Source organism: Nerophis lumbriciformis, linkage group LG13 (genome assembly GCF_033978685.3).
Source record: "Nerophis lumbriciformis linkage group LG13, RoL_Nlum_v2.1, whole genome shotgun sequence".
NCBI classification, from domain to species: Eukaryota; Metazoa; Chordata; class Actinopteri; order Syngnathiformes; family Syngnathidae; genus Nerophis; species Nerophis lumbriciformis.
In genome coordinates, this window is record NC_084560.2 from 38,155,019 (window position 1) to 38,182,352 (window position 27,334).

Consider the following 27,334-nt stretch of genomic DNA (forward strand, 5'->3'; position numbering starts at 1 on the left):
AGGAGGAGGAGGAGCATCAGGGCGCCGCCGGCCGCATCCCTTCGTAGAAAGCCGGGAGGTCAGCCGGGAGGAGGTGCACCAGAGGCGGGGCGGGGGGGCCGCAGCTCCACGTCCACTCGCCGCCGGGACGCCCAGCCGTCACCACCGATAGCCGGACTAAGATCGGGCAGCGAGGCCTCGCTGACGATGGATTTCAAGGCCAACCTGAAGGGGGTCAAAGATCGCAAGGCCAACGCCAACGCCACGCCACAGGTGGACTTCCGTGGCGTCCTAAACAAGAAGAAAACCGCCGACACGCCCACCCCTGAGAAGAAGACGGCGAATGCGGACAAGAACGGCGAAGGCCACAAGGCGGCGGCCAACAACTGCGTGGACGGAGGCGGCGGCGGCGGCGGCGAGGCGCCCCAGTTCACCGAGAAGCTGAGCGACGCCGCGGTGCTGGATGGACAACGTCTTCGCCTGCAGTGTCGCGTCTCGGCCGCGGGTGACGGCGTGGCCAACTGGACGCTGGACGGGAAACTCATCAAACCGTCCAAGTTCATCGTCCTTGCCAATGAAGGTCAGAGGTCAACACACACACACACACACACACACACACACACACACGCTGTGAAGACACTTAGCGTGCACGTCGCCAGGAAGCAACCATCAAACTTTGTTTGTTGTAGAACAGGAAGTGGGAATGATTAAAGTTAAAGTACCAATGATTGTCACACACACACTAGGTGTGGTGAAACTTGTCCTCTGCATTTGACCCATCCCCTTGATCACCCCCCCCTGGGAGGTGAGGGGAGCAGTGAGCAGCAGCGGTGGCCGCGCCCGGGAATCATTTTTGGTGATTTAACCCCCAATTCCAACCCTTGATGCTGAGTGCCAAGCAGGGAGATAATGGGTCGCATTTTTATAGTCTTTGGTATGACTCGGCCGGGGTTTGAACTCACAACCTACCCATCTCAGGGCGGACACTCTAACCACTAGGCCACTGAGTAGGTGGGAATCCGACACAACAAAATGTATCATTTCAACTACAGCAGCACTTTTGTTAGCATGCTAGCAGTGTAGCATTCCGGCGTCCTCAAGCCCGGGATGAAGACGAGTTAGACCGTGTCTCAATTGAATACTTTGTTCACCGAGTGCACAAGAGCGGCAAAATTCAGCGCGCTCAAAATGGCGAGTGGGCAAGCCTGGACGCTTACCACTTTCAAAAGTCGCCATCTTGGCTACGTAGCATAAGGGGAGGGACCGAGGCTGTGTCTCAAATGGCGCTCTTCTGTACTTACGCTAGTTCTTTTGAGCGCATAAGTGTGGCAAAATGCACATACTTGCTAACCCTTCCAAATTTTCCGGTAGACTCCCGAATTTCAGTGCTTTTGCCGAAAATCTCCCGGGACAACCCTCCATCCATCCATTTTCTACCGCTTATTCCCTTCGGGGTCGCGGGGGGTGCTGGAGCCTATCTCAGCTACAATCGGGCGGAAGGCGGTGTACACTCTGGACGAGTCGCCACCTCATCACAGGGCCAACACAGATTCTCCCGAAAATCTCCCGGGACAACCATTCTCCCGAAAATCTCCCGGGACAACCATTCTCCCGAAAATCTCCCGGGACAACCATTCTCCCCAACTTCTCCCGATTTCCAGCCGGACAACATTATTGGGGGCGTGCCTTAAAGGCACTGCCTTTAGCGTCGTCTCTCACCTGAAAAGAAGACTATTATGTATGTCTCCGTTATCCATAGTGTCTTGTTCCTTATTGTGGAAATAAGTTGAGCCAACACACGACGTGCTGCTAACTGTACTTTTATTCACGACTCCTGGGAATAACACATCACATTTCAGGCAACGCTAAAACAGGAAGTTAAATAAATAAATGATAAATGGGTTGTACTTGTATAGCGCTTTTCTACCTTCAAGGTACTCAAAGCGCTTTGACACTACTTCCACATTTACCCATTCACACACACATTCACACACTGATGGAGGGAGCTGCCATGCAAGGCGCTACCAGCACCCATCAGGAGCAAGGGTGAAGTGTCTTGCTCAGGACACAACGGACATGACGAGGTTGGTACTAGGTGGGGATTGAACCAGGGACCCTCGGGTTGCGCACGGCCACTCTCCCACTGCGCCACGCAAGTTCCTCGTTCCTTGGGCCAATCATATTCGTGTATACTTCAGGGACCGCTCGGAGATCGTATTACCTAAGAATATTACACTATCTATAACCATAAAGTAGGCAGGCACGGAGCTATTTTTCAGCGTGTGTTTATTCCAGCCGGCACGTTAATACACTGACACACAACATCCGGATTCCCATCATGCATTGCTTCAAAACTACGGCAAGTAGTAATGTCCAAAATTTCCAGCCGGACAAACAATATTGGGGGCGTGCCTTAAAGGCACTGCCTTTAGCGTCCTCTCACCTGAAAAGGAGACTATTATATATGTCTCCGTTATCCATAGGTTTATCTATAACCCATAACACGGTGGCCGAATGGATATAGTCACTCATGAACGGTCAGAGAAGTACAAGGCAACGCAGTATTATGGGCCACCTTGCAAGCAACATCCCGTTCTCATTTGCGGATGTTTTCAACAAATCCGTGAAGGATATGTTCCCGGATTCAGAGATCGCTCTCCAGTACTCGAATGGCAGATCAAAAGCAACTCAAATAGTGAAAGGTAAGTACAGTACAGTTAGTAGAACAACTGTGTTTTCATTACTGTTTACTGTACTATATATATATATATATAAATATAAGAAATACTTTAATTTCAGTGAATTCTAGCTATAAATATACTACTCCCCCTTAATCCCGCCCCCCCGGCCCCGCCCCCTCGACCCCGCCCACCCACCCTCCAATCTCCCGAATTCGGAGGTCTCAAGGTTGGCAAGTATGAAAATGCAGAGCACTGTTAGCACGCGGATGTTACATTTAAATTAGTTCAAATAGTTTGACACTTCCAACCCATTTTGGCTACGTTAACAATAATAATGATGACTTTTCTAGACGCTAAAAGAACTTCACATAGAACTGAGAACCCATCATTCAGTCACTACACAATGATGGTGGTAAGCTTCATTTTCCACAGCTGCCCTGGGGCATACTTGCCAACCCTCCCGGATTTTCCGGGAGACTCCCGAAATTCAACGCCTCTCCCGAAAACCTCCCGGGACAATTTTTCTCCCGAAAATCTCCCGAAATTCAGGCGGACTCAGGTCCATAATAACAAATATTTTATTTGAGTTTTAACCCACAATTTAAACAGCATACCTGCCCAATCACGTTATAACTGTAGAATGATGGAGGGCGAGTTCTTGGTTTCTTATGTGGGTTTATTGTTAGGCAGTTTCATTAACGTCCTCCCAGCGCGGCAACAACACACAACAACAGCAGTCACGTTTTTCGTCTACCGTAAAGCAGTTCGTCTGCCGTAAACAGCAATGTTGTGACACTCTTAAACAGGACAATACTGCCATCTAGTGCATTTAATGAAAGCACTTTTGTGCGTGCCACACATCAATGCATCATCAGAGAGGGTGTTCAGCATGGTTCGAAAAATAGTGACAGAGAATAGAACAAGGATGGACAATTCAACCCTTAACTCAACAATGAGTAGATGAGTGTTATGTGTGTGTATATGTGTAAATAAATGAACACTGAAATTCAAGTATTTATTTCATATATATATAAATAAAATAAATATATATATACGTGTGTATATATATATATATATATATATATATATATATATATATATATATATATATATATATATAGCTAGAATTCACTGAACGTCAAGTATTTCTTATATATATATATCATCTATATATATATAGATGATATATATATATATATATCCATCCATCCATTTTCTACCGCTTATTCCCTTTGGGGTCGCGGGGGGCGCTGGAGCCTATCTCAGCTACAATCGGGCGGAAGGCGGGGTACACACATATATATATATATATATATATATATATATGTATTATCTATATATATATGAAATACTTGACTTGGTGAATTCTAGCTGTAAATATACTCCTCCCCTTTTAGCCACGCCCCCAACCACGCCCCCGTCCCACCCCGACCACGCCCACCCCTCCCCCCACCTCCCGAAATCGGAGGTCTCAAGGTTGGCAAGTATGCCCTGGGGTAGACTGACGGAAGCGTGGCGACCGATTCGCGCCCACGGCTTCTCCGGCTACCACCAAACGTTTCTTCACATTCGTGCACCAGCGTGAGCAATGGACTAGCTGGAACCAAACCAGGAACCCTCAAGTTGCTGGCACGGCCGTGCCACCATCTGAGCTATGCCGTACCGTAGCGGAAGGGGCGGGACTAACTGGTGGTGGTTGCAATTCGCCGCGAAGAAGGGTAGACGGGGGGGGAGTCATTTCCGATAAGTGCCCAATGGTGGTCAAATATTTAGGAGAGGTCTACACAAGGCTCAGTCGCCTTGTGGTTGGAGTGTCCGCCCTGAGACTGGGAGGTCGTGAGTTCAAACCCCGGCCGAGTCATACCAAAGACTACAAACCTTTGCACGCAAGGTTTGGAATTGGGGGTTAAATCACCAAATTATTCCTGAGCTCCCCTCACCTCCCAGGGGGTGAACATGGAGTTGGGTCAAATGCAGAGGACAAATTTCAATCAATCAATCAATCAATCAATGTTTATTTATATAGCCCTGAATCACGAGGGTCTCAAAGGGCTGCACAAGCCACAATGACATCCTCGGCTCAGATGCCACATCAGGGCAAGGAAAAACTCAACCCAGTGGGATAACAATGAGAAACCTTGGAGGGGACCGCAGATGTGGGGACCCCCCCAGGGCGACCGGTGCAATGGACGTCGAGTGGATCTAGCATAATATTGTGAGAGTCCAGTCCATAGTGGATCTAACATAATAGTGAGAGTCCAGTCCATGGTGGATCCAACATAATAGTGAGAGTCAAGTCCATGGTGGATCTAACATAATAGTGTGAGTCTAGTCCATAGTGGATCTAACAGTGAGAGTCTAGTCCATGGTGGATCTAACATAATAGTGAGAGTCCAGTCCATAGTGGATCTAGCATAATAGTGAGAGTCTAGTCCATAGTGGATCTAACATAATAGTGAGAGTCTAGTCCATGGTGGATCTAACATAATAGTGAGAGTCTAGTCCATGGTGGATCTAACATAATAGTGAGAGTCTAGTCCATAGTGGATCTAACATAATAGTGAGAGTCTAGTCCATAGTGGATCTAACATATCAGTGTGAGTCTAGTCCATAGTGGATCTAACATAATAGTGAGAGTCTAGTCCATGGTGGATCTAACATAATAGTGAGAGTCAAGTCCATGGTGGATCTAACATAATAGTGAGAGTCCAGTCCATGGTGGATCTAACATAATAGTGTGAGAGTCCAGTCCATAGTGGATCTAACATAATAGTGAGAGTCTAGTCCATGGTAGATCTAACATAATAGTGTGAGACTAGTCCATAGTGGATCTAACATAATAGTGAGAGTCCAGTCCATAGTGGATCTAACATAATAGTGAGAATCTCGTCCATGGTGGATCTAACATAATAGTGAGAATCTAGTCCATGGTGGATCTAACATAATAGTGAGAGTCTAGTCCATCGTGGATCTAACATAATCGTGAGAGTCTAGTCCATGGTGGATCTAACATAATAGTGCGAGTCTAGTCCATGGTGGATCTAACATAATAGTGAGAGTCTAGTCCATGGTGGATCCAACATAATAGTGAGAGTCTAGTCCATGGTGGATCTAACATAATAGTGAGAGTCTAGTCCATGGTGGATCTAACATAATAGTGAGAGTCCAGTCCATGGTGGATCTAACATAATAGTGAGAGTCTAGTCCATGGTGGATCTAACATAATAGTGAGTGGACGTCGAGTGGATCTAGCATAAAATTGTGAGAGTCCAGTCCATGGTGGATCTAACATAATAGTGTGAGTCTAGTCCATAGTGGATCTAACATAATAGTGAGAGTCTAGTCCATAGTGGATCTAACATAATAGTGAGATTCTAGTCCATGGTGGATCTAACATAATAGTGAGAGTCTAGTCCATGGTGGATCTAACATAATAGTGAGAGTCTAGTCCATAGTGGATCTAACATAATAGTGAGAGTCCAGTCCATGGTGGATCTAACATAATAGTGAGAGTCTAGTCCATGGTGGATCTAACATAATAGTGAGTGGACGTCGAGTGGATCTAGCATAAAATTGTGAGAGTCCAGTCCATGGTGGATCTAACATAATAGTGTGAGTCTAGTCCATAGTGGATCTAACATAATAGTGAGAGTCTAGTCCATAGTGGATCTAACATAATAGTGAGATTCTAGTCCATGGTGGATCTAACATAATAGTGAGAGTCTAGTCCATGGTGGATCTAACATAATAGTGAGAGTCTAGTCCATAGTGGATCTAACATAATAGTGAGAGTCCAGTACATGGTGGATCTAACATAATAGTGAGAGTCTAGTCCATGGTGGATCTAACATAATAGTGAGAGTCCAGTCCATAGTGGGTCTAGCATAATAGTGAGAGTCTAGTCCATAGTGGATCTAACATAATAGTGAGAGTCTAGTCCATGGTGGATCTAACATAATAGTGAGAGTCTAGTCCATGGTGGATCTAACATAATAGTGAGAGTCTAGTCCATGGTGAATCTAACATAATAGTGAGAGTCCAGTCCATAGTGGGTCTAGCATAATAGTGAGAGTCTAGTCCATAGTGGATCTAACATAATAGTGAGAGTCTAGTCCATGGTGGATCTAACATAATAGTGAGAGTCTAGTCCATGGTGGATCTAACATAATAGTGAGAGTCTAGTCCATAGTGGATCTAACATAATAGTGAGAGTCTAGTCCATAGTGGATCTAACATATCAGTGTGAGTGTAGTCCATAGTGGATCTAACATAATAGTGAGAGTCTAGTCCATGGTGGATCTAACATAATAGTGTGAGTCTAGTCCATAGTGGATCTAACATAATAGTGAGAGTCAAGTCCATGGTGGATCTAACATAATAGTGAGAGTCCAGTCCATGGTGGATCTAACATAATAGTGAGAGTCCAGTCCATAGTGGATCTAACATAATAGTGTGAGAGTCCAGTCCATAGTGGATCTAACATAATAGTGAGAGTCTAGTCCATGGTAGATCCAACATAATAGTGTGAGTCTAGTCCATAGTGGATCTAACATAATAGTGATAGTCCAGTCCATAGTGGATCTAACATAATAGTGAGAATCTCGTCCATGGTGGATCTAACATAATAGTGAGAGTCTAGTCCATGGTGGATCTAACATAATAGTGAGAGTTTAGTCCATGGTGGATTTAACATAATAGTGAGAGTCTAGTCCATGGTGGATCTAACATAATAGTGAGAGTCTAGTCCATGGTGGATATAACATAATAGTGTGAGTCTAGTCCATAGTGGATCTAACATAATAGTGAGAGTCCAGTCCATAGTGGATCTAACATAATAGTGAGAATCTCGTCCATGGTGGATCTAACATAATAGTGAGAGTCTAGTCCATGGTGGATCTAACATAATAGTGAGAGTCTAGTCCATGGTGGATCTAACATAATAGTGTGATTCTAGTCCATAGTGGATCTAACAGTGAGAGTCTAGTCCATGGTGGATCTAACATAATAGTGAGAGTCAAGTCCATGGTGGATCTAACATAATAGTGAGAGTCTAGTCCATAGTGGACCTAACCTAATAGTGAGAGTCCAGTCCATGGTGGATCTAACATATCAGTGTGAGTCTAGTCCATAGTGGATCTAACATAATAGTGAGAGTCTAGTCCATGGTGGATCTAACATAATAGTGAGAGTCTAGTCCATAGTGGATCTAACATAATAGTGAGAGTCTAGTCCATAGTGGATCTAACATATCAGTGTGAGTGTAGTCCATAGTGGATCTAACATAATAGTGAGAGTCTAGTCCATGGTGGATCTAACATAATAGTGTGAGTCTAGTCCATAGTGGATCGAACATAATAGTGAGAGTCAAGTCCATGGTGGATCTAACATAATAGTGAGAGTCCAGTCCATGGTGGATCTAACATAATAGTGAGAGTCCAGTCCATAGTGGATCTAACATAATAGTGTGAGAGTCCAGTCCATAGTGGATCTAACATAATAGTGAGAGTCTAGTCCATGGTAGATCTAACATAATAGTGTGAGTCTAGTCCATAGTGGATCCAACATAATAGTGAGAGTCCAGTCCATGGTGGATCTAACATAATAGTGAGAGTCTAGTCCATGGTGGATCTAACATAATAGTAAGAGTCTAGTCCATGGTGGATCTAACATAATAGTGAGAGTCAAGTCCATAGTGGATCTAACATAATAGTGAGAGTCCAGTCCATGGTGGATCTAACATAATAGTAAGAGTCTAGTCCATGGTGGATCTAACATAATAGTGAGAGTCAAGTCCATAGTGGATCTAACATAATAGTGAGAGTCCAGTCCATGGTGGATCTAACATAATAGTAAGAGTCTAGTCCATGGTGGATCTAACATAATAGTGAGAGTCTAGTCCATGGTGGATCTAACATAATAGTAAGAGTCTAGTCCATGGTGGATCTAACATAATAGTGAGAGTCAAGTCCATAGTGGATCTAACATAATAGAGAGAGTCAAGTCCATGGTGGATCTAACATAATAGTGAGAGTCTAGTCCATAGTGGACCTAACATAATAGTGAGAGTCCAGTCAATGGTGGATCTAACATAATAGTGAGAGTCCAGTCCATGGTGGATCTAACATAATAGTGAGAGTCTAGTCCATGGTGGATCTAACATAATAGTGTGATTCTAGTCCATGGTGGATCTAACATAATAGTGTGATTCTAGTCCATGGTGGATCTAACATAATAGTGAGAGTCTAGTCCATGGTGGATCTAACATAATAGTGAGAGTCTAGTCCATGGTGGATCTAACATAATAGTGAGAGTCTAGTCCATGGTGCATCTAACATAATAGTGTGATTCTAGTCCATAGTGGAGCTAACAGTGAGAGTCTAGTCCATGGTGGATCTAACATAATAGTGAGAGTCAAGTCCATGGTGGATCTAACATAATAGTGAGAGTCTAGTCCATAGTGGACCTAACATAATAGTGAGAGTCCAGTCCATGGTGGATCTAACATAATAGTGAGAGTCCAGTCCATGGTGGATCTAACATAATAGTGAGAGTCCAGTCCATGGTGGATCTAACATAATAGTGAGAGTCTAGTCCATGGTGGATCTAACATAATAGTGAGAGTCTAGTCCATGGTGGATCTAACATAATAGTGAGAGTCTAGTCCATGGTGGATCTAACATAATAGTGAGAGTCCAGTACATAGTGGATCTAACATAATAGTGAGAGTCCAGTCCATAGTGGATCTAACATAATAGTGAGAGTCCAGTCCATAGTGGATCTAACATAATAGTGAGAGTCCAGTCCATAGTGGATCTAACATAATAGTGAGAGTCCAGTCCATAGTGGATCTAACATAATAGTGAGAGTCCAGTCCATAGTGGATCTAACATAATAGTGTGAGTCTAGTCCATGGTGGATCTAACATAATAGTGAGAGTCCAGTCCATAGTGGATCTAACATAATAGTGAGAGTCCAGTCCATAGTGGATCTAACATAATAGTTAGAGTCCAGTCCATAGTGGATTTAACATAATAGTGAGAGTCTAGTCCATAGTGGATCTAACATAATAGTGTGAGTCCAGTCCACAGCAAATGTCACCACACCCAGTGTGTGTGTGACGATCGTTGGGACTTTAACTGTCAAAACTGACGCACTTGGGACCGAAGTGCACTTATTGACGTGTACTCATGGACTGAATGACGTCACGCAGGAATGAATGCACGCCAAAATAAGTCAACAAGTTGATTTTTTTTCTTCGTGTGTGTTCACAGGTGGCCTCTGCTCGCTGACCATCGACAAAGCTCTCCCAGAAGATGAAGGCCAGTACAAATGCAAGGTGGAGAACTCTGCGGGCCACGCCGAGTGCTCTTGCATGGTCCTGGTGGACGGTGAGAACGTCTTCCTTTAACTATCACACGTGCGGCGACCCGGGGTCTCGGGTGTGCCTGCGCGTGTGGCGGCAGAACAAGACCCTATAGAAACGAGGTTTGTCTTTTGCAGACCCTCCAGAAAACTCTCCGGCTGACAAGAATTCCAAGAAGAAGACTCCGACCTCAGAGAGTGAGTTTCCAAAATATGCAGCAGCAGCAGCCTCGCTCCTTTTGTCCCAATAAGGAGCTGCAGGCAGGGATCACTGCTTCCCACTGCACACACACACACACACACACACACACACACACACACACACACACACACACACACACACACTGGCAAGGCTGATGTTGCTATTTTAAATCGTCTCTGTGTACATTTGTTAGCGTGAGCACATTCATCAGTGTCACATGGTACATTGTAACTGTCACCCCCTACAGGTCTGAACAGCACACGCTCATGTTTTTACCACACACCTGTGTGTGTGTGTGTGTGTCTGTGTGTACAAACCCCGTTTCCATATGAGTTGGGAAATTGTGTTGGATGTAAATATAAACGGAATACAATGATTTGCAAATCCTTTTCAACCCATATTCAGTTGAATGCACTACAAAGACAACATATTTGATGTTCAAACTCATAAACTTTATTTTTCTTTTGCAAATAATAATTAACTTAGAATTTCATGGCTGCAACACGTGCCAAAGTAGTTGGGAAAGGGCATGTTCACCACTGTGTTACATGGCTTTTCCTTTTAACAACACTCAGTAAACGTTTGGGAACTGAGGAGACACATTTTTGAAGCTTCTCAGGTGGAATTCTTTTCCCATTCTTGCTTGATGTACAGCTTAAGTTGTGGTATTTTAGGCTTCATAATGCGCCACACATTTTCAATGGGAGACAGGTCTGGACTACAGGCAGGCCAGTCTAGTACCCGCACTCTTTTACTATGAAGCCACGTTGATGTAACACGTGGCTTGGCATTGTCTTGCTGAAATAAGCAGGGGCGTCCATGGTAACGTTGCTTGGATGGCAACATATGTTGCTCCAAAACCTGTATGTACCTTTCAGCATTAATGGTGCCTTCACAGATGTGTAAGTTACCCATGTCTTGGGCACTAATACACCCCCATACCATCACAGATGCTGGCTTTTCAACTTTGCGCCTATAACAATCCGGATGGTTCTTTTCCTCTTTAGTCCGGAGGACACAACGTCCACAGTTTCCAAAAACAATTTCAAATGTGGACTCGTCAGACCACAGAACACTTTTCCACTTTGTATCAGTCCATCTTAGATGAGCTCAGGTCCAGTGAAGCCGATGGCGTTTCTGGGTGTTGTTGATAAACAGTTTTCATCTTGCATAGGAGAGTTTTAACTTGCACTTACAGATGTAGCGACCAACTGTAGTTACTCACAGTGGGTTTCTGAAGTGTTCCTGAGCCCATGTGGTGATATCCTTTACACACTGATGTCGCTTGTTGATGCAGTACAGCCTGAGGGATTGAAGATCACGGGCTTAGCTGCTTACGTGCAGTGATTTCTCCAGATTCTCTGAACCCTTTGACGATATTACGGACCGTAGATGGTGAAATCCCTCAATTCCTTGCAATAGCTGGTTGAGAAAGGTTTTTCTTAAACTGTTCAACAATTTGCTCACGCATTTGTTGACAAAGTGGTGACCCTCGCCCCATCCTTGTTTGTGAATGACTGAGCATTTCAGGGAATCTACTTTTATACCCAATCATGGCACCCACCTGTTCCCAATTTGCCTGTTCACCTGTGGGATGTTCCAAATAAGTGTTTGATGAGCATTCCTCAACTTTGTCAGTATTTATTGCCACCTTTCCCAACTTCTTTGTCACGTGTTGCTGGCATCAAATTCTAAAGTTAATGATTATTTGCAACAAAAAAAAAACGTTTATCAGTTTGAACATCAAATATGTTGTCTTTGTAGCATATTCAACTGAATATGGGCTGAAAATGATTTGCAAATCATTGTATTCCGTTTATATTTACATCTAACACAATTTCCCAACTCATATGGAAACGGGGTTTGTACATATTTAAGTGCACGTGTGCGATTGTTGCAGGCTGATAGCATGGTGCTAGCTGTTAAAGAGACATTTAGCACCACCGCTAACGTTAGCATCCCTATTGACTGTCGACGTCCTACTTGCTTGGCAAGACAAGGTAGAGCTAGACTTGTAGACTAGTAGAGGTCCATCATGGAGTTTAGTGGAAAAATGGATTCGGTGATGCGAGAACGGGAAAGGATGCCCAAATATGGTCACGCGCAAGCCTGGCAACCAGTAGCTCACACACTCATGTTTTGGTCCTCAGGTGAAGCTCGCATAAAGAAACCCACAGCCAAGACGCCTCCCAAGCAAGGTAACACACACACCAACACACACACACACACACAGCAAAAACTGAAATCTAAATAAAATTAAGTATCTCAAATAAGGGTGATATTTGCTTATTTTCTGTCTGATAAGATAATTCTTCTCACTAAGCAGATTTTATGTTAGAGTGTTTTACTTGTTTTAAGTGTTTTGCTCCTAAATGATCTCAGTAAGATATGATGTGAGATTTGATGAGCTATATTGAGTAAAACATGCTTGAAACTAGAATATCAACTGTTGCAAAGCTGTGTCATCAACACTCACAAGTATAAAAATGCTTTTTTAAAGTAATAATTTCTTATTTCAAGCATGAAAAAAAAAAAATCATGATGCCGAGTGCATAAAAAACCTACTCAGTGGCCTAGTGGTTAGAGTGTCCGCCCTGAGATGGGTAGGTTGTGAGTTCAAAACCCCGGCCGAGTCATACCAAAGACTATAAAAATGGGACCCGTTACCTCCCTGCTTGGCACTCAGCATCAAGGGTTGGAATTGGGGGTTAAATCACCAAAAATGATTCCCGGGCGCGGCACTGCTGCTGCCCACTGCTCCCCTCACCTCCCAGGGGGTGAACAAGGGGATGGGTCAAATGCAGAGGACAAATGTCACCACACCTAGTGTGTGTGTGACAATCATTGGTACTTTAATTAATTTTAATATCATTATGTCAAGATAATGGCACTAGCATTTACTTAATTTAAGAATATTTTTCAACATATTGAGAAAAAAGGTCTCATATTTGTTTTTTCTACCAAGAAAAGTGCACTTGTTATTAGTGAGAATATACTTATTTTTGTCATGTCTGTGTAATCATGTTTTGTTTTAGTCATGTTTTGTTTTGTTTAGTTAGTGGACTCTTTAGTTTCTGGCTTTTCACTCCCTTGTCTTGTTTCCATAGTTACCCATTAGTTTCACCTGTTCCACGTTTGGACTCATTGTGCACTCTTGTTTGTCACCATAGCAACCCATTAGTTTTCACCTGTCACGTCACGCACCTGTTTCACGTAATGAGTCACGCACCTGTTTTCACCAATCATGTCACTGTTATTTAAGCCTACCTTTGTTCATCACTCGTTCTGCCTGCATTGTCTTTATGCCACACCGGTTCATGTCTCTTTCTGACCAACTAAGTTTCCTAGTCCATGCCATAGCTTCTGATCTATTTAGCAACTTCACTTGTGTTTTAGGCACGCTTGCCTTTTTTGTTGTATTTTTGTGTTTGTGGGAGTGAGTGATTTATGTTAAATAAATCCAAGCTTACCTTCACGCTGTCGTCCGGAGCCGTTTTTTTGCGTTGAAAGAACAACCCCGCAGCAAGCTGCGACCCCCCCATGTGACAATTTTAAGATATTTTTGGGTTCATTGAGGTTAGCTAATTTTACTTGTTTTGGAAAGTCTTGACAAGCCAAATTTTCTTGTTTTATTGGCAGATCATTTTGCTTCGTTCAAATAAATACCCCTAATTTATTTGTTATGTTATGTTATGTTATTTTCATCTATTATGTGCCCCCCAACCAACTGTTACATCAGCCCGTATTTTTTTTTCCTTGTTTTTGAACACTGACTTTTTGCAGTGCACACACACACACACACACACACACACACACACACACACACACACACACACACACACACACACACACAGGTAGTGACGCGTAGTGTGTGTGTGTGTGTGTACAGCGCTGCCTCCGCACATCCTTCAGTTCCCAGAGGACATGAAGATCCTGGCAGGAGAGAAGGTGGCGATCCCCTGCAAGTTTTCTGGCGCGCCGCCCATCAACTGCACCTGGCTGAAGTTCAGGAAGCCTGTGAGTGCCATCCCAGACCGACGTTACCACGTTGCAACGCATGTAAACGTGCGCGCGCGGACACCTGTGTTCAGATCCAGGAGGGCACGCCGGAAATCACCATCACCAGCACAGAGAGCAGCAGTCACTTGACCATCTCTAGTGGCCAACAGGAGCACTGCGGCTGCTACACCATCGAGCTGAGGAACCAATATGGCCTCCGACAGGCGGCACTCAACCTCACCATCGTGGGTAAGCGTCACTGCGCCCTCCTCTTCCATGCACCCTGACTCATTTCAGTACTGGGCCCCGAATGGTATGTGTGCACCTTCAATAGTCGCCATCTTAGCATACAGTCTTGTAATGAAGGCGAGACATGACGTAAGTGTCGATATTAGCTATACTAGCCTACTATCAAAATGACTACCGCATTTTTCGGAGTGTAAGTCACTCCGGAGTATCAGTCGCACCGGCCGGTTTACGAGCAGAGGAGCATGTTCGGCAGCGCACAATCACGGAGTACTTACAAGCAGACACAGTGTGTAGACAGAAAAGGGACAACGGACGCATTTTGGCTTAAAAACTAACGATAAAGGTGAAGTTATAACACTGAAACGCCCTCAGGAAGAGGTGCTTTAAGACATGGCGAGCTAGCTAGCGGCTAAAGTCCATTTGCATTGTTTTAGCTAAATCACTAATCCTCGCCTCCATTGCGACAAATAGAGTAAGTTTCTTACAAGTATCATCCCTGCAGGACGAGGAATAGCTAAGCGTGCTTCACTACACACCGTCAAAATGTAAACAAACGCCATTGGTGGATCTACACCTAACATCCACTGTAATGATACCAAGTACAGTAATGTATCTAGTCGATAATACTATGATTACGTCGATATTTTTTGGCATCACATCTTCTTTCGTTTTAAAAAAAATGTATATTATGTTTATAAACTCAGGAAATATGTCCCTGGACACATGAGGACTTTGAATATGACCAATGTATGATCCTGTAACGACTTGGTATCGGATTGATACCCAAATGTGTGGTATCATCGAAAACTAATGTAAAGCAAACAAACAACAGAAGAATAAGTAATTATTACATTTTAACAGAAGTGTAGATAGAATATGTTAAAAGAGAAAGTACCGTATTTTTCGGAGTATAAGTCGCACCGGAGTATAAGTCGCACCTGCCGAAAATGCATAATAAAGAAGGAAAAAAACATATATAAGTCGCACTGGAGTATAAGTCGTAATTTTGGGGGAAATGTATTTGATAAAAGCCAACACCAAGAATAGACATTTGAAAGGCAATTTAAAATAAATAAAGAATAGTGAACAACAGGCTGAATACGTGTACGTTATATGAGGCATAAATAACCAACTGGTATGTTAACGTAACATATTATGGTAAGAGTCATTCAAATAACTATAACATATAGAACATGCTATACGTTTACCAAACAATCTGTCACTCCTAATCGCTAAATCCCACGAAATCTTCTACGTCTAGTCTCTTACGTGAATGAGATAAATAATATTATAAGTATAAGTCGCACCCCCGGCCAAACTATGAAAAAAACTGCGACTTATAGTCCGAAAAATACGGTATCTGACGCAAATCTTCATTGATATGAAATGTTAATATTGATTCTACACATTTTTACAACATTGGAAAACATTAGTAAAATGGAGGCTTCTCAGAGGGTGAGATAACTCCTGGAAATGACTGGCTTAGAATGGCCAAAGGTATAAATGTGTGTGTCCAAGTTAAAGGAAACGACAGGCTGTCTTCTTCTAATGGATTTATTACAACCTTAGCAAGTTGGGTAACATTTGCTGTGGTCTGGAACAACATCGCGCACACGCAACTATCAGAAATGCAGCCAACATTACATACAGATAATGTGTCATGAGACATGCAAATCCATCCATCCATCCATCTTCTACCGCTTATCCGAGGTCGGGTCGCGGGGGCAGCAGCCTAAGCAGGGAAGCCCAGACTTCCTTCTCCCCAGCCACTTCGTCCAGCTCTTCCTGTGGGACCCCGAGGCGTTCCCAGGCCAGCCGGGAGACATAGTCTTCCCAACATGTCCTGGGTCTTCCCCGCGGCCTCCTACCGGTCGGACGTGCCCTAAACACCTCCCTAGGGAGGCGTTCGGGTGGCATCCTGACCAGATGCCCGAACCACCTCATCTGGCTCCTCTCGATGTGGAGGAGCAGCGGCTTTACTTTGAGCTCCTCCCGGATGGCAGAGCTTCTCACCCTATCTCTAAGGGAGAGCCCCGCCACCCGGCGGAGGAAACTCATTTCGGCCGCTTGTACCCGTGATCTTGTCCTTTCGGTCATAACCCAAAGCTCATGACCATAGGTGAGGATGGGAACGTAGATCGACCGGTAAATTGAGAGCTTTGCCTTCCGGCTCAGCTCCTTCTTCACCACAACGGATCGATACAGCGTCCGCATTACTGAAGACGCCGCACCGATCCGCCTGTCGATCTCACGATCCACTCTTCCCTCACTCGTGAACAAGACTCCGAGGTACTTGAACTCCTCCACTTGGGGCAAGATCTCCTCCCCAACCCGGAGATGGCACTCCACCCTTTTCCGGGCGAGAACCATGGACTCGGACTTGGAGGTGCTGATTCTCATCCCAAATACACAGAAGACATAAGGAAATTAAATGAGCTCAAATATACCGACAAACAATGCATAATGATGCAATATGTACATACAGCTAGCCTAAATAGCATGTTAGCATCGATTAGCTTGCAGTCATGCAGTGACCAAATATGCCTGATTAGCACTCTAACAAGTCAATAACAACAGCAAAGCTCACCATTGTGCATTCATGCACAGCATAAAAGGTTTGGTGGACAAAATGAGACAAAGAAGGAGTGGCATAAATTATACATGTAAAGAAAACTGTTGCTCACAGTCCACACAACTACAGTGAGTTCAAGAACCGCTGAAATTAGTAGGACGAAACAGCGCTCGCCAAATACTCTCATCAGTGAAGCATAAATACAAACATAATAAACAGTGGGCTTTCTAACTATTAGGAAGGTTTGTGTCATGTGTGTCCTCCTACAGAAACCAGATTAAAACAAATGATCATTTTCTCTACGCAATCTTTTTCCATTTTCATACATTTCTGAAAATAGGGCGCAAATAAAGAAGGCTGCACTAGAGAGCCGCGGGTTACCGACCCCCGTTTTAACGCCTTGGCATGGATGCTTTCAAAATATTTGCCCAAATAAAAATGCCTGAAGGAAAGTCGGTGCTGTCTCGCTTCACTTCCTTAGGTCATCATGCCCAAGTCCTCCATGTTGGTTGACACGCAGCATGTCGGAGAGGTTCACGCTGTTTTGGGAACACAAACGCAGCGTTTGCAGCGGTGCGCTGACTGTTTGATACCTTTTATGGCAGCGGAGCGAGCGCTCCGCCGGTCACATGTTTCCTGTCAGCTCATCCTTCACGTGACCTCGACTGACCTCTGCCATGCCGTATAATCCTGACCAGATTTGCGTCCTGGAAACGTTCATCGAAGTCAAAAAAACAAGAGAGAGAAGATTTTAGTAATTTAAGAAAGGACGATTTGAAAAATAAACCTCTTGTATGCCCAAACGTCAAGAAACTACAACAAATGGTCACCAGAATCTCCAATAATCCTGTTGACATCAGTCATCTCTCCTCAGATAAACCCGACCCCCCAGCAAAGGTTCCGGCGACGTCAGATGTCAAGCGGGCTAGTCTGACGCTGTCCTGGTACGGTCCAACTTATGACGGCGGCAGCGCCGTGCAGTCGTACCACCTGGATATATGGGACTCTGTGGACCAAAAGTGGACACAGCTGGTGTCCTGCAACAGCACATCCTACAACATCCAAGTGTGACCATGTCCATAATTATACTGTATCTATGTCAATGTCCATATCTTCACCCATATAAATTCCCTTTCCTGAGTGTGAGCTCCAACCTTGAAACACCACCGTCTCATCAACTTCCCCTTCACTTCTAGAATCTTCTTCCGGAACGCCAGTATAAGTTCAGGGTCCGAGCAGAGAACATCTACGGGATTAGCGAGCCGGGTGCTGAGTCAGAGGCTATAACAGTGGGCTTAGTGGACGATGGTAAGTACTCACGCAGATAAACGTGGACTGATGCCATCTAAGTGGACTAACATGTCCTTTACCTGTTCTGACAGAGAACCAGGATGAGGTGGAGGAAGAGGATGACGGTACAATACTCACATTTCCTGTTCTACTGTTGATGACATGGGGGGACAAATAGGGTTGTTGTTCACAGTCAATGACGCCACCTTTGACCCTGTCTTCCTATGTGTCACACTCAGAGAAAGAGCCAGACTACAGACAGGTGGCGGTCCGAGCAGACGTGAAGGTGAAAGAGCTGTACGACGTGGAGGAGAGGCTGGGAACGTAAGACCCCGCCTGTTCATAGGCGACCTAGAATGCACCATTTCTGCTGCTTCTGGACAAGCAACTGACTCCATTAGCCACTGCCCTGTACGGTACAGAAGTCCCTGGTGAGTGATTGTGTTGTGTTGGTATGCAGAGGGAAGTTCGGACAAGTCTTCAAGCTCGTGGAGAAGGCCACCAAGAAGGTATGGGCAGGGAAGTTCATCAAGGCGTACTCAATCAAGGACAAAGACAACGTCCGGCACGAGATCGGCATCATGAATAGCCTCCATCATCCCAAGCTTGTCCAGTGCGTGGACGCCTTCGAGGGCAAGTCTGACATCGTCATGGTGCTGGAGATGTAGGTGATACAGCAGTCCACTCTGCTGATCGGCTGACGGCAGACATAAACACACAAACAAACATTTTTCTTTCTAACAGCTTCTCTCTCCCTTACACGCTTTTTTTGTAATTTTCCCGCCTAACAAAATACTTCTGGAACGTGGTTTGTAGGATCTCTGGTGGCGAGCTGTTTGAGCGCATCATCGACGAAGACTTTGAGTTATCGGAGCGCGAGGTGATCAAGTACATGCTGCAGATCGTGGACGGGGTGGGCTTCATCCACAAGCAGGGCATCGTGCACCTTGACCTCAAACCGGAAAACATCATGTGTGTCAACAAGATGGGCAGCAAGATCAAACTCATTGACTTCGGCCTCGCCAGGCGGCTAGGTGGCGACACGCGTGGCAGCATTGGCAGTTATATAAAAATACCGCCTTTGACCTTGTGATCTCCTGCAGAAAATGCTGGAACTCTCAAAGTTCTGTTTGGGACACCAGAGTTTGTGGCTCCTGAAGTGATCAACTATGAAGCTATCAATTACCCAACTGACATGTGGAGTATTGGAGTAATCTGTTACATACTGTGAGTACCGCAGTCATTCAGTGTTAGAAAAAGCTGTTATCTCTTTGTGAAACGTTTCCCTGCATGCGTCCCAACAGGCTGAGCGGTCTCTCGCCCTTCATGGGCGACGACGACAACGAGACTTTGGCTAACGTGACTTCGGCCACGTGGGACTTTGAGGATGAGGCCTTCGATGAGATCTCGGACACCGCCAAAGACTTTATCACCCAGCTGCTGAAGAAGGACATGAAGTAAGGAGGTTTTCTTGTTTGTGGGGGGATAGCGAGAGAGAGCAACAAAACAAACGAGCTGTGTGGCGTTGCAGGAAGCGCCTGACCTGTCCTCAGTGTTTTGAACATGCTTGGCTCAAGCAAGACACCAACACCATGAAGGCCAAGAAGCTGTCCAAGGAGAGAATGAAGAAGTACATCCTTAGGAGGAAATGGCAGGTAAACCGCAGAACATCTAGCATCTGCAACACCATCTTCATGCTTGACACAGGAAGTGAATGCTTGTGGTTCCCTGGCAGAAAACGGGTCATGCGGTGCGAGCCATCGGCAGGCTGTCGTCTATGGCCATGATGGCCGGGGTCAGCGCCAAGAGGGGCTCGCCCACTGAAGGTAGACCAGAACTTCCCAGAATGTTGTTGAGGTTGGGTAGTGTGTGAACATAACGTCATTTAGAAGTCGGAGATGGGAAGTTGCAAGTAAACGAGAATGGGGGTTGGGTAACTTAGCTGCTACAGCGATGAGCCAATGTGGTTCTTGACTTGCGTGTGTAGAAGATAACCAGTTCCTGGAGTGCTTGGAGCTGGAGCAGAAAGTGGAGTGCAAGCCTACCTTCAGCGCGGTCATCAAGGACGTGGAGGTGGTTGAAGGCAGCGCCGCCCGCTTTGACTGCAAGATCGATGGTACCCACCCATCCCGCCTTTCTGAAGTCCCGTCCGTTCACGACGCTTAGCGCTCTTTACAATCGCAGGTTACCCCGATCCCGAAGTGGTGTGGTACAAAGACGAGCAGCCGATCAAGGAGACTCGACACTTCCAGATCGACTACGACGAGGACGGAAAATGCAGTCTGGTCATTTCTGAGGTCAGAGCTGGCAATTGCCATGGACACAAGTCACATTCCTGCTAGGAGGGGTAGGAATATTTAGACTCCTCACAATTCATTACGACTGTCAATCGATCATTAATGACATCTTAGCTGGTTACTCTGCTAAAAGTTAGACTTGTGTTATTGTGTGAGTGCCCAAGCAATCACACATTTAGTATTCTACACCCGAAAAAGCATCTATTCAGTATTATTATTCTGCGGGAAAAGTTTTCAGCCCACAGTTTTCATCCAATCGTAACCGTTCAAGTCTCAAAACGTAAAACGGGAATCGAGAGCTCACGCAAAAAAAAAATTCTAAAATATCCCAGATTACCCAGCATTCCCCGTTTTCCGGGGCATTTTCCCCCTCGAAAAAGAATGGGCCATTTTTCAAACTTACACAGTTTCCACATTTCTCAACTGATTCAAACCATTCCACTTTCAACACCTTCCACTAACCGTGGACAATCAAACTACCATTTTCCAAGTAAAAATTTTTTTTTTCCTAAGCCCTATTTTCACCTCTTGTCCCAAAGTTTTCACAGTCCACAATTTTCCGCCAATTACAAACATTCCACCCTCAAAACATTCCTTTTAGTTAAAATGTTCCTATTTTTTTCCGTACAAATACCCGGTTTTCCCAAAATTCCAGGACTTCCGAAATATCCCTTCTCATTTCAAACTGTTACTACGTCAACATTTTTCAACCGATTCGTAAAATTCCAACACCAGCCCATTCATATCATCGAGGACAATTGTGTTCGTATCAATATTTTTTTAAATTCCTGGTTTTCCCGAAATTATTCGATTTCCAGGACATTTCCATTCAAATGAATAGACATAGTCATCCATCCATCCATCCATCCATTTTCTACCGCTTATTCCCTTTGGGGTTGCGGGGGGTGCTGGAGCCTATCTCAGCTACAATCGGGCGGAAGGCAGGGTACACCCTGGACAAGTCGCCACCTCATCGTAGGGCCAACACAGATAAACAAGACAACATTCACACTCACATTCACACACTAGGGCCAATTTAGTGTTGCCAATCAACCTATCCCCAGGTGCATGTCTTTGAAGTGGGAGGAAGCCGGAGTACCCGGAGGGAACCCACGCAGTCACGGGGAGGACATGCAAACTCCACACAGAAAGATCCCGAGGCCGGGATTGAACTCACGACTACTCAGGACCTTCGTATTGTGAGGCAGACGCACTAACCCCTCTTCCACCGTGCTGCCTGGACATATTCCAAAGTTCGACAACGCCCAAAATCTTGCGCCATTTTTTACCCGATTCAGACCTTTCAACCATCTCCACACACAGCTCTTCCGAGACATCAAAGACAAAATATATTTTCCAAAACTCCCCGTTTTCCCGGAATTTCTCCCCATTGACAATGTATGGGAAATATACAAACTTCAGCATATCCCACATTTCTCATCCCATTTGAACTGTTCCACCATCCACACACTCCACTCACCCAGGACATTCAAGCCAGCATGTTTCCCTGTTGCGAAGATTCCCTAATTTCCTGAAATTACCAGGAATTCCATTGAAAATGAATGGGAAATATACAAACCTCTCAATATCCCACATTTCTCAACCCATTTGAACCGTTCCAACATCCACACACTCCACTCACCCTGGACATTCAAGCAAGCATGTTTCCCTGTTCCGAGGATTCCCTAATTTCCAGTGACGTGCAGTCAGGGGAGGCAGGTGAGGCAGGGCCTCACGTGCCATCATGGAAAGAATAAAAATGCAAAAAGAAAAAAAAATTATTAAATTGTTATATGTATCCAGTGATTATACTATAAAGTTATTTTCCATTTAACTTCACCAGTTTTAGATTATTTTTATTCAAAATCGCTGAATTTTCACATTTGCCGTTCAAATACTGAGAAGAGACTTGCGGTGAGTCAGCAGCCAGTTGAGCCTCACCATGGATTGCGGACTCGGCTAACTGCTGGCCTGCTGTGCAGTGAGACCGTATTGCTATATGAATTATATTATACATTTCCATAGTTTAGTTAGCTGAGGTATATAATGTACAGTGTATTTTGTCAACAACTGTATGTGTGTAACGTATTTCTTGTGCTGAGCAATCATAAAACGGCTGCAAAGACGCACTGGGAGAGGCACGCAGTTCTCCCGCCTCATGGTGGTAGAGGGCGCTAGTGATCCCAGGGATCATTCTTGCGACTACTCGGTTGCAGAATAAGTGACAACAAGCTACAGTTAGCAGCGATCGTTTATTTTTTCCTCTCGCCTGGACTTTTAACATGGAGGATTACATATCTAAAATAAAACAGTTTTCTAAACTGGACTTTCAATCGAAGCAGGAGGTAATAATTAAAGGAAGATGTCCATCGAAACAGAGAGACTTTTAAAACTGAAGAAAGATAAGGAAGACTTCTATAAATAAGTTATCGATGCTTTTATTCAGAAGGTGCGGCGCATGGACTTCATTTATAAGTAAAGGTAAGACCATAAGAACGTTTTTTTTTTAATTAAATGTGCTTTTTTGTGTGCTACAGTTTGTATGTGTCAAGAATGCTGGTATGAGCTTTTAAACATAACCCGTTAACTGCTGCCAATCAAATGGTGAATAAGATACTCTTTAGGGTTCATATGTTTGTAAATCTGACTGTGATGAAGTCAGTGCCTCACCAGCCATGAAACTCACCGCACGTAACTGCTAATTTCCTGGAATTACCAAGAATTCCATTGAAAAGGGATGGGAAATATACAAACCTCTCAATATACCGCATTTCTCAAACCATTCTAACCATTCCAACATCCACACACTCCACTCACCCTGGACATTGAAGCATTTCAGTTCCACTCACGCATATCGGCGGTTTGCACACATAGGGCAATGCAATTTCGAGTCCTTTTGTTGTTTCACTACCTCACTTTCAAGCTAATTTTAGCGGTTAGCGATCCTCACCTCCTGCTGTGTTTTGTTCTGTGTGTCAACGCTATAGTTCCACATTTTAGAATCTGCCTTCCTTTATTTAACACTCTTAAATAATCGATATTTAGATGTTAATTGATTCAGAATCATCCACGTCCCAATCGTGATGCATCGAAGAATTGATTATTCCCCCCAACCCTATACCTGCTCGCAGTGACGTGCAGTCACTAGAGGCAGGTGAGGCGGGGCCTCACCTGCCATCATGGAAAGAAAAAAAATGTAAAAAGAAAAAAAAAAATTAAATTGTTATATGTATCCAGTGATTATACTATAAAGTCATTTTCCATTTAACTTCACCAGTTTTAGATTTTTTTTTTTTCAAAATCGCTGAATTTTCACATTTGCCGTTCAAATACTGAGAAGAGACGGTGCGGTGAACAGCAGCCAGTTGAGGCACGTCACTCAGTGCCGCAACATGGATTGCGCAATGACTCGGCTAACTGCTGGCCTGCTGTGCAGTGAGACTGTATTGCTATATGAATTATATTATACATTTCCATAGTTTAGTTAGCTGAGGTATATAATGTACAGTGTATTTTGTCAACAACTGTATGTGTGTAAAGTATTTCTTGTGCTGAGCGATCATAAAACGGCTGCAAAAGACGCACTGGCTGAGGCTCGCCTCCTGCACCCCCGCCGTAGAATTGTTATATCAACTAAAGCCCACACTTAAACTTTCCACGTGCAAGATTGTATCTATTTTAAAAAATGATTTCATAAGAAGCCAAAAAGTGCAAAAACAATAATGTTGGTGTTGGAGGAGTTGTGAATGACTGCAGGGACACAACATTATATACACCTGCAGACTGCAGGTGTACCTAATTCACAACTCCTCCAACACGAACATTATTGTTTTTGCACTTTTTGGCTTCTTATTAAATAACTTTTGTAACCTATTTTCATGGGCTTTCCTCTTTGTGATGTTAAGTTCCTGTTATGCGCTGTTATACAGTATATGCCTTGAGCTCTTATTTTGAAGGCGCTAAGAGCGGAAGTGATGTCACGTTGCGGAGGTTTTTGAAAGAAGGTAAATAAAGTGGTCCTCGTGTAAACTGGAGCCTCCGTGTTTGTTATTTTGTAGTTTCATACAGTATAGGCGACATTTATAAACCCTCGGTTACACTTTTTTAAATAGATTCAATCTTGCACGTGGAAAGTTTAAGTGAGGGCTTTAGTTGTGGACTTCATTTATAAGTAAAGGTAAGACCATAATAACGTTTTTTTTTATTAAATGTGCTTTTTTGTGTGCTACAGTTTGTATGTGTAAAGTTAAAGTTAAGTTAAAGTACCAATGATTGTCACACACACACTAGGTGTAATGAAATTTGTCGTCTGCATTTGACCCATCCCCTTATTCACCCCCTGGGAGGTGAGGGGAGCAGTGGGCAGCAGCGGCGCCGCGCCTGGGAATCATTTTTGGTGATTTAATCCCCAATTCCAACCCTTGATGCTGAGTGCCAAGCAGGGAAGAATGCTGGTATGAGCTTTTAAACATAACCCGTTAACTGCTGCCAATCAAATGGTGAATAAGATACTCTTTAGGGTTCATATGTTTGTAAATCTGACTGTGATGAAGTCAGTGCCTCACCAGCCATCAACCTCACCGCACGTCACTGCCTGCTCGTGTCGCCATCTTGAATCTTGTTCACTGCGTTCCACAGGTGTCGGGCGACGACGACGCCAAATACACGGTGAAGGCGGTCAACAGTCTGGGGGAGGCCACGTGCACCGCCGAACTGCTGGTGGAGGTGATGGCCGGGGAGGAAGAGGAGGAGGAAGAAGAGTGAAGCCACTTCCTTGCTGTGTCTCAATCGGCGCACTTCCGTACTTACACTTTTGAGTGCACGAGTGCGATCACAATGAGAAGTAAGTGGTCAAAATGGTGAGTGTGCGGTATTGGACACTAACTGTACCAGTCGCCATCTTGGCTCCATATAGAGAAGGGGAGGGGCTTCGAAACTAAAAGCCCTCATTTGAAGCAGGGGGTTTGGGACAGAACTACACCGTCATAATTGGCCTGACTTGGTTGACTGACGGAAGTATTCCATTTGAGACACAGCCTTGGACTCTGGCAGGAAGCAAGGAACCCCCCCGGGCAGGAAGCGGTGCACTTCTACTTCCTCTGTGAGTCCAGGGAAAGGATGAAGGCGCCTGATATTCACAGAGCTGGCTCACATGATGCACAGCCAAGGTGGTGGAAAGTTAGACACCAAATCACAAGTTTGACTTTTAACTTAATGATCTAAAAACAAAAAAAAAGAGCTAACGGCACAACCTGCAGGTTGACCCAGCTCTGTCAATACAGCCTGAGTGACAACTGTGATAATCATTATTTATAAGTACACCACACACAAACGTCTTTCTCATGTAGAGCGTAGCTTGGTTTGTTTTTGCGGAATGTGTGTGAGCCTTAAAGCGACGCCGTCGCCATGGTTTCCTTTTGGCTGCCTTCCAAACATGTTTGCTGTGTTCCCACTGGGTGACACTGTGCTTTCACCACATGGCCTCCTTCACACACTGACGACTACGACGATGATGATGATGCTCCCTGTCACATGACACCGCATCACGAGCAACGGGGATCAAACAAGTGGCCTTGCAATCACGAGACAGCCCTGAGCCAAAACTTTGTGTTGAAGCGCACACACATGATTTTTTTTTTTTTTTACGGCTTTGTAAATGACGTCAGCACTTTCTTTCAATACAATATTCACAGAACGGATTCAACTAAACCAGGGGTGTCCAAAGTCCTTTTATTGGCATGTGGTACATTGTAAAACAGCAAAAAGGAAATTATACTTTCAAAAATAATAGTCCTATAACACAAAGCGTATCTAAATAGGATTCATTTTTAAGATAACAGGACTTTATTTGTCAATCTGGCCCCTACATTGTCGGATTTTTCAGTATACGGGTTTTGGCCTAAAAAGTCTGGACCCCCCTGAACTAAACATTTCACAGATATATGTGTGTTGTATATGTACATTTATTTCACGCACACACCGACCTTGGAGATTTTCCGCACGTCACAACTGGCAGGCATTTGTTTTTTTTTCAACTAGTTGTGTATGAAGAAGGTTCCTGTCTCGTTTGTACAATTCTATATGACTTTGACATGTATGACAACACTGCCAGTGTACTTTCTGACTAACACTTAAGTAATAAAATAATCACAAACCAATGACTGTGGTGCGCATCTCCTCATTACACCTCACACTATTCTATTCTATCTTTATTTTCCTTTATTTAACCAGGTAAAAACTCATTGACATTCAAATCTCTTTGACACGAGAGACCTGGCCAAGAGGGCAGCAAAAAACAGCTTTCATCAATACATAGAACAACAAAAACAAACAGTAGAAGTCACACACTAAAGTTAAAAGCACAGATTACTTACAACATAAACATAAAAATACGCTATAGGTTAAAAAAACATATATATATTCAATAAAAACAATTGAAAAATAAGTACCGTGCCCTTTAGAAACAGCTTTTCAAACTTTAGAATGGCCCCAAAGTGATGAGTTCAGGTAGCCTCAGATCCTTTTGTAATTCATCCCATGACCATAGCAGCAAATCTGAAGACTTTTTTTTACTAAGACTAGTGTTGGCTCCAGGAACCAACCAAGGATGACCTTAAACTGTAGCGACTGGCGTCTCTACACATAAAAGAACACAAATAAGGGGGAACACTGGGAAGATGTGTTTACGAACACACACAAACAA

The 27,334-nt window shown here is 44.2% G+C and overlaps 1 protein-coding gene across 1 annotated transcript; it reads left to right on the forward strand.

Annotated features, from left to right (window-relative positions):
• Window positions 1-43: 43 nt before the first annotated feature.
• LOC133613363 (myosin light chain kinase, smooth muscle-like) lies at window positions 44-26,789 on the forward strand. Its single transcript, XM_061970861.2, has 19 exons — window positions 44-559; window positions 9,932-10,048; window positions 10,161-10,220; window positions 12,375-12,422; window positions 14,114-14,241; window positions 14,316-14,472; window positions 17,919-18,109; window positions 18,241-18,352; window positions 18,427-18,459; window positions 18,574-18,658; window positions 18,795-18,998; window positions 19,151-19,368; window positions 19,438-19,561; window positions 19,639-19,791; window positions 19,866-19,989; window positions 20,070-20,160; window positions 20,322-20,450; window positions 20,519-20,631; window positions 25,270-26,789. Exons 1-19 carry the CDS (start codon window positions 187-189, stop codon window positions 25,393-25,395), a joined length of 2,586 nt encoding a protein of 861 aa, XP_061826845.2. The 5' UTR covers window positions 44-186; the 3' UTR covers window positions 25,396-26,789.
• The last annotated feature ends 545 nt before the right edge of the window (window positions 26,790-27,334 follow it).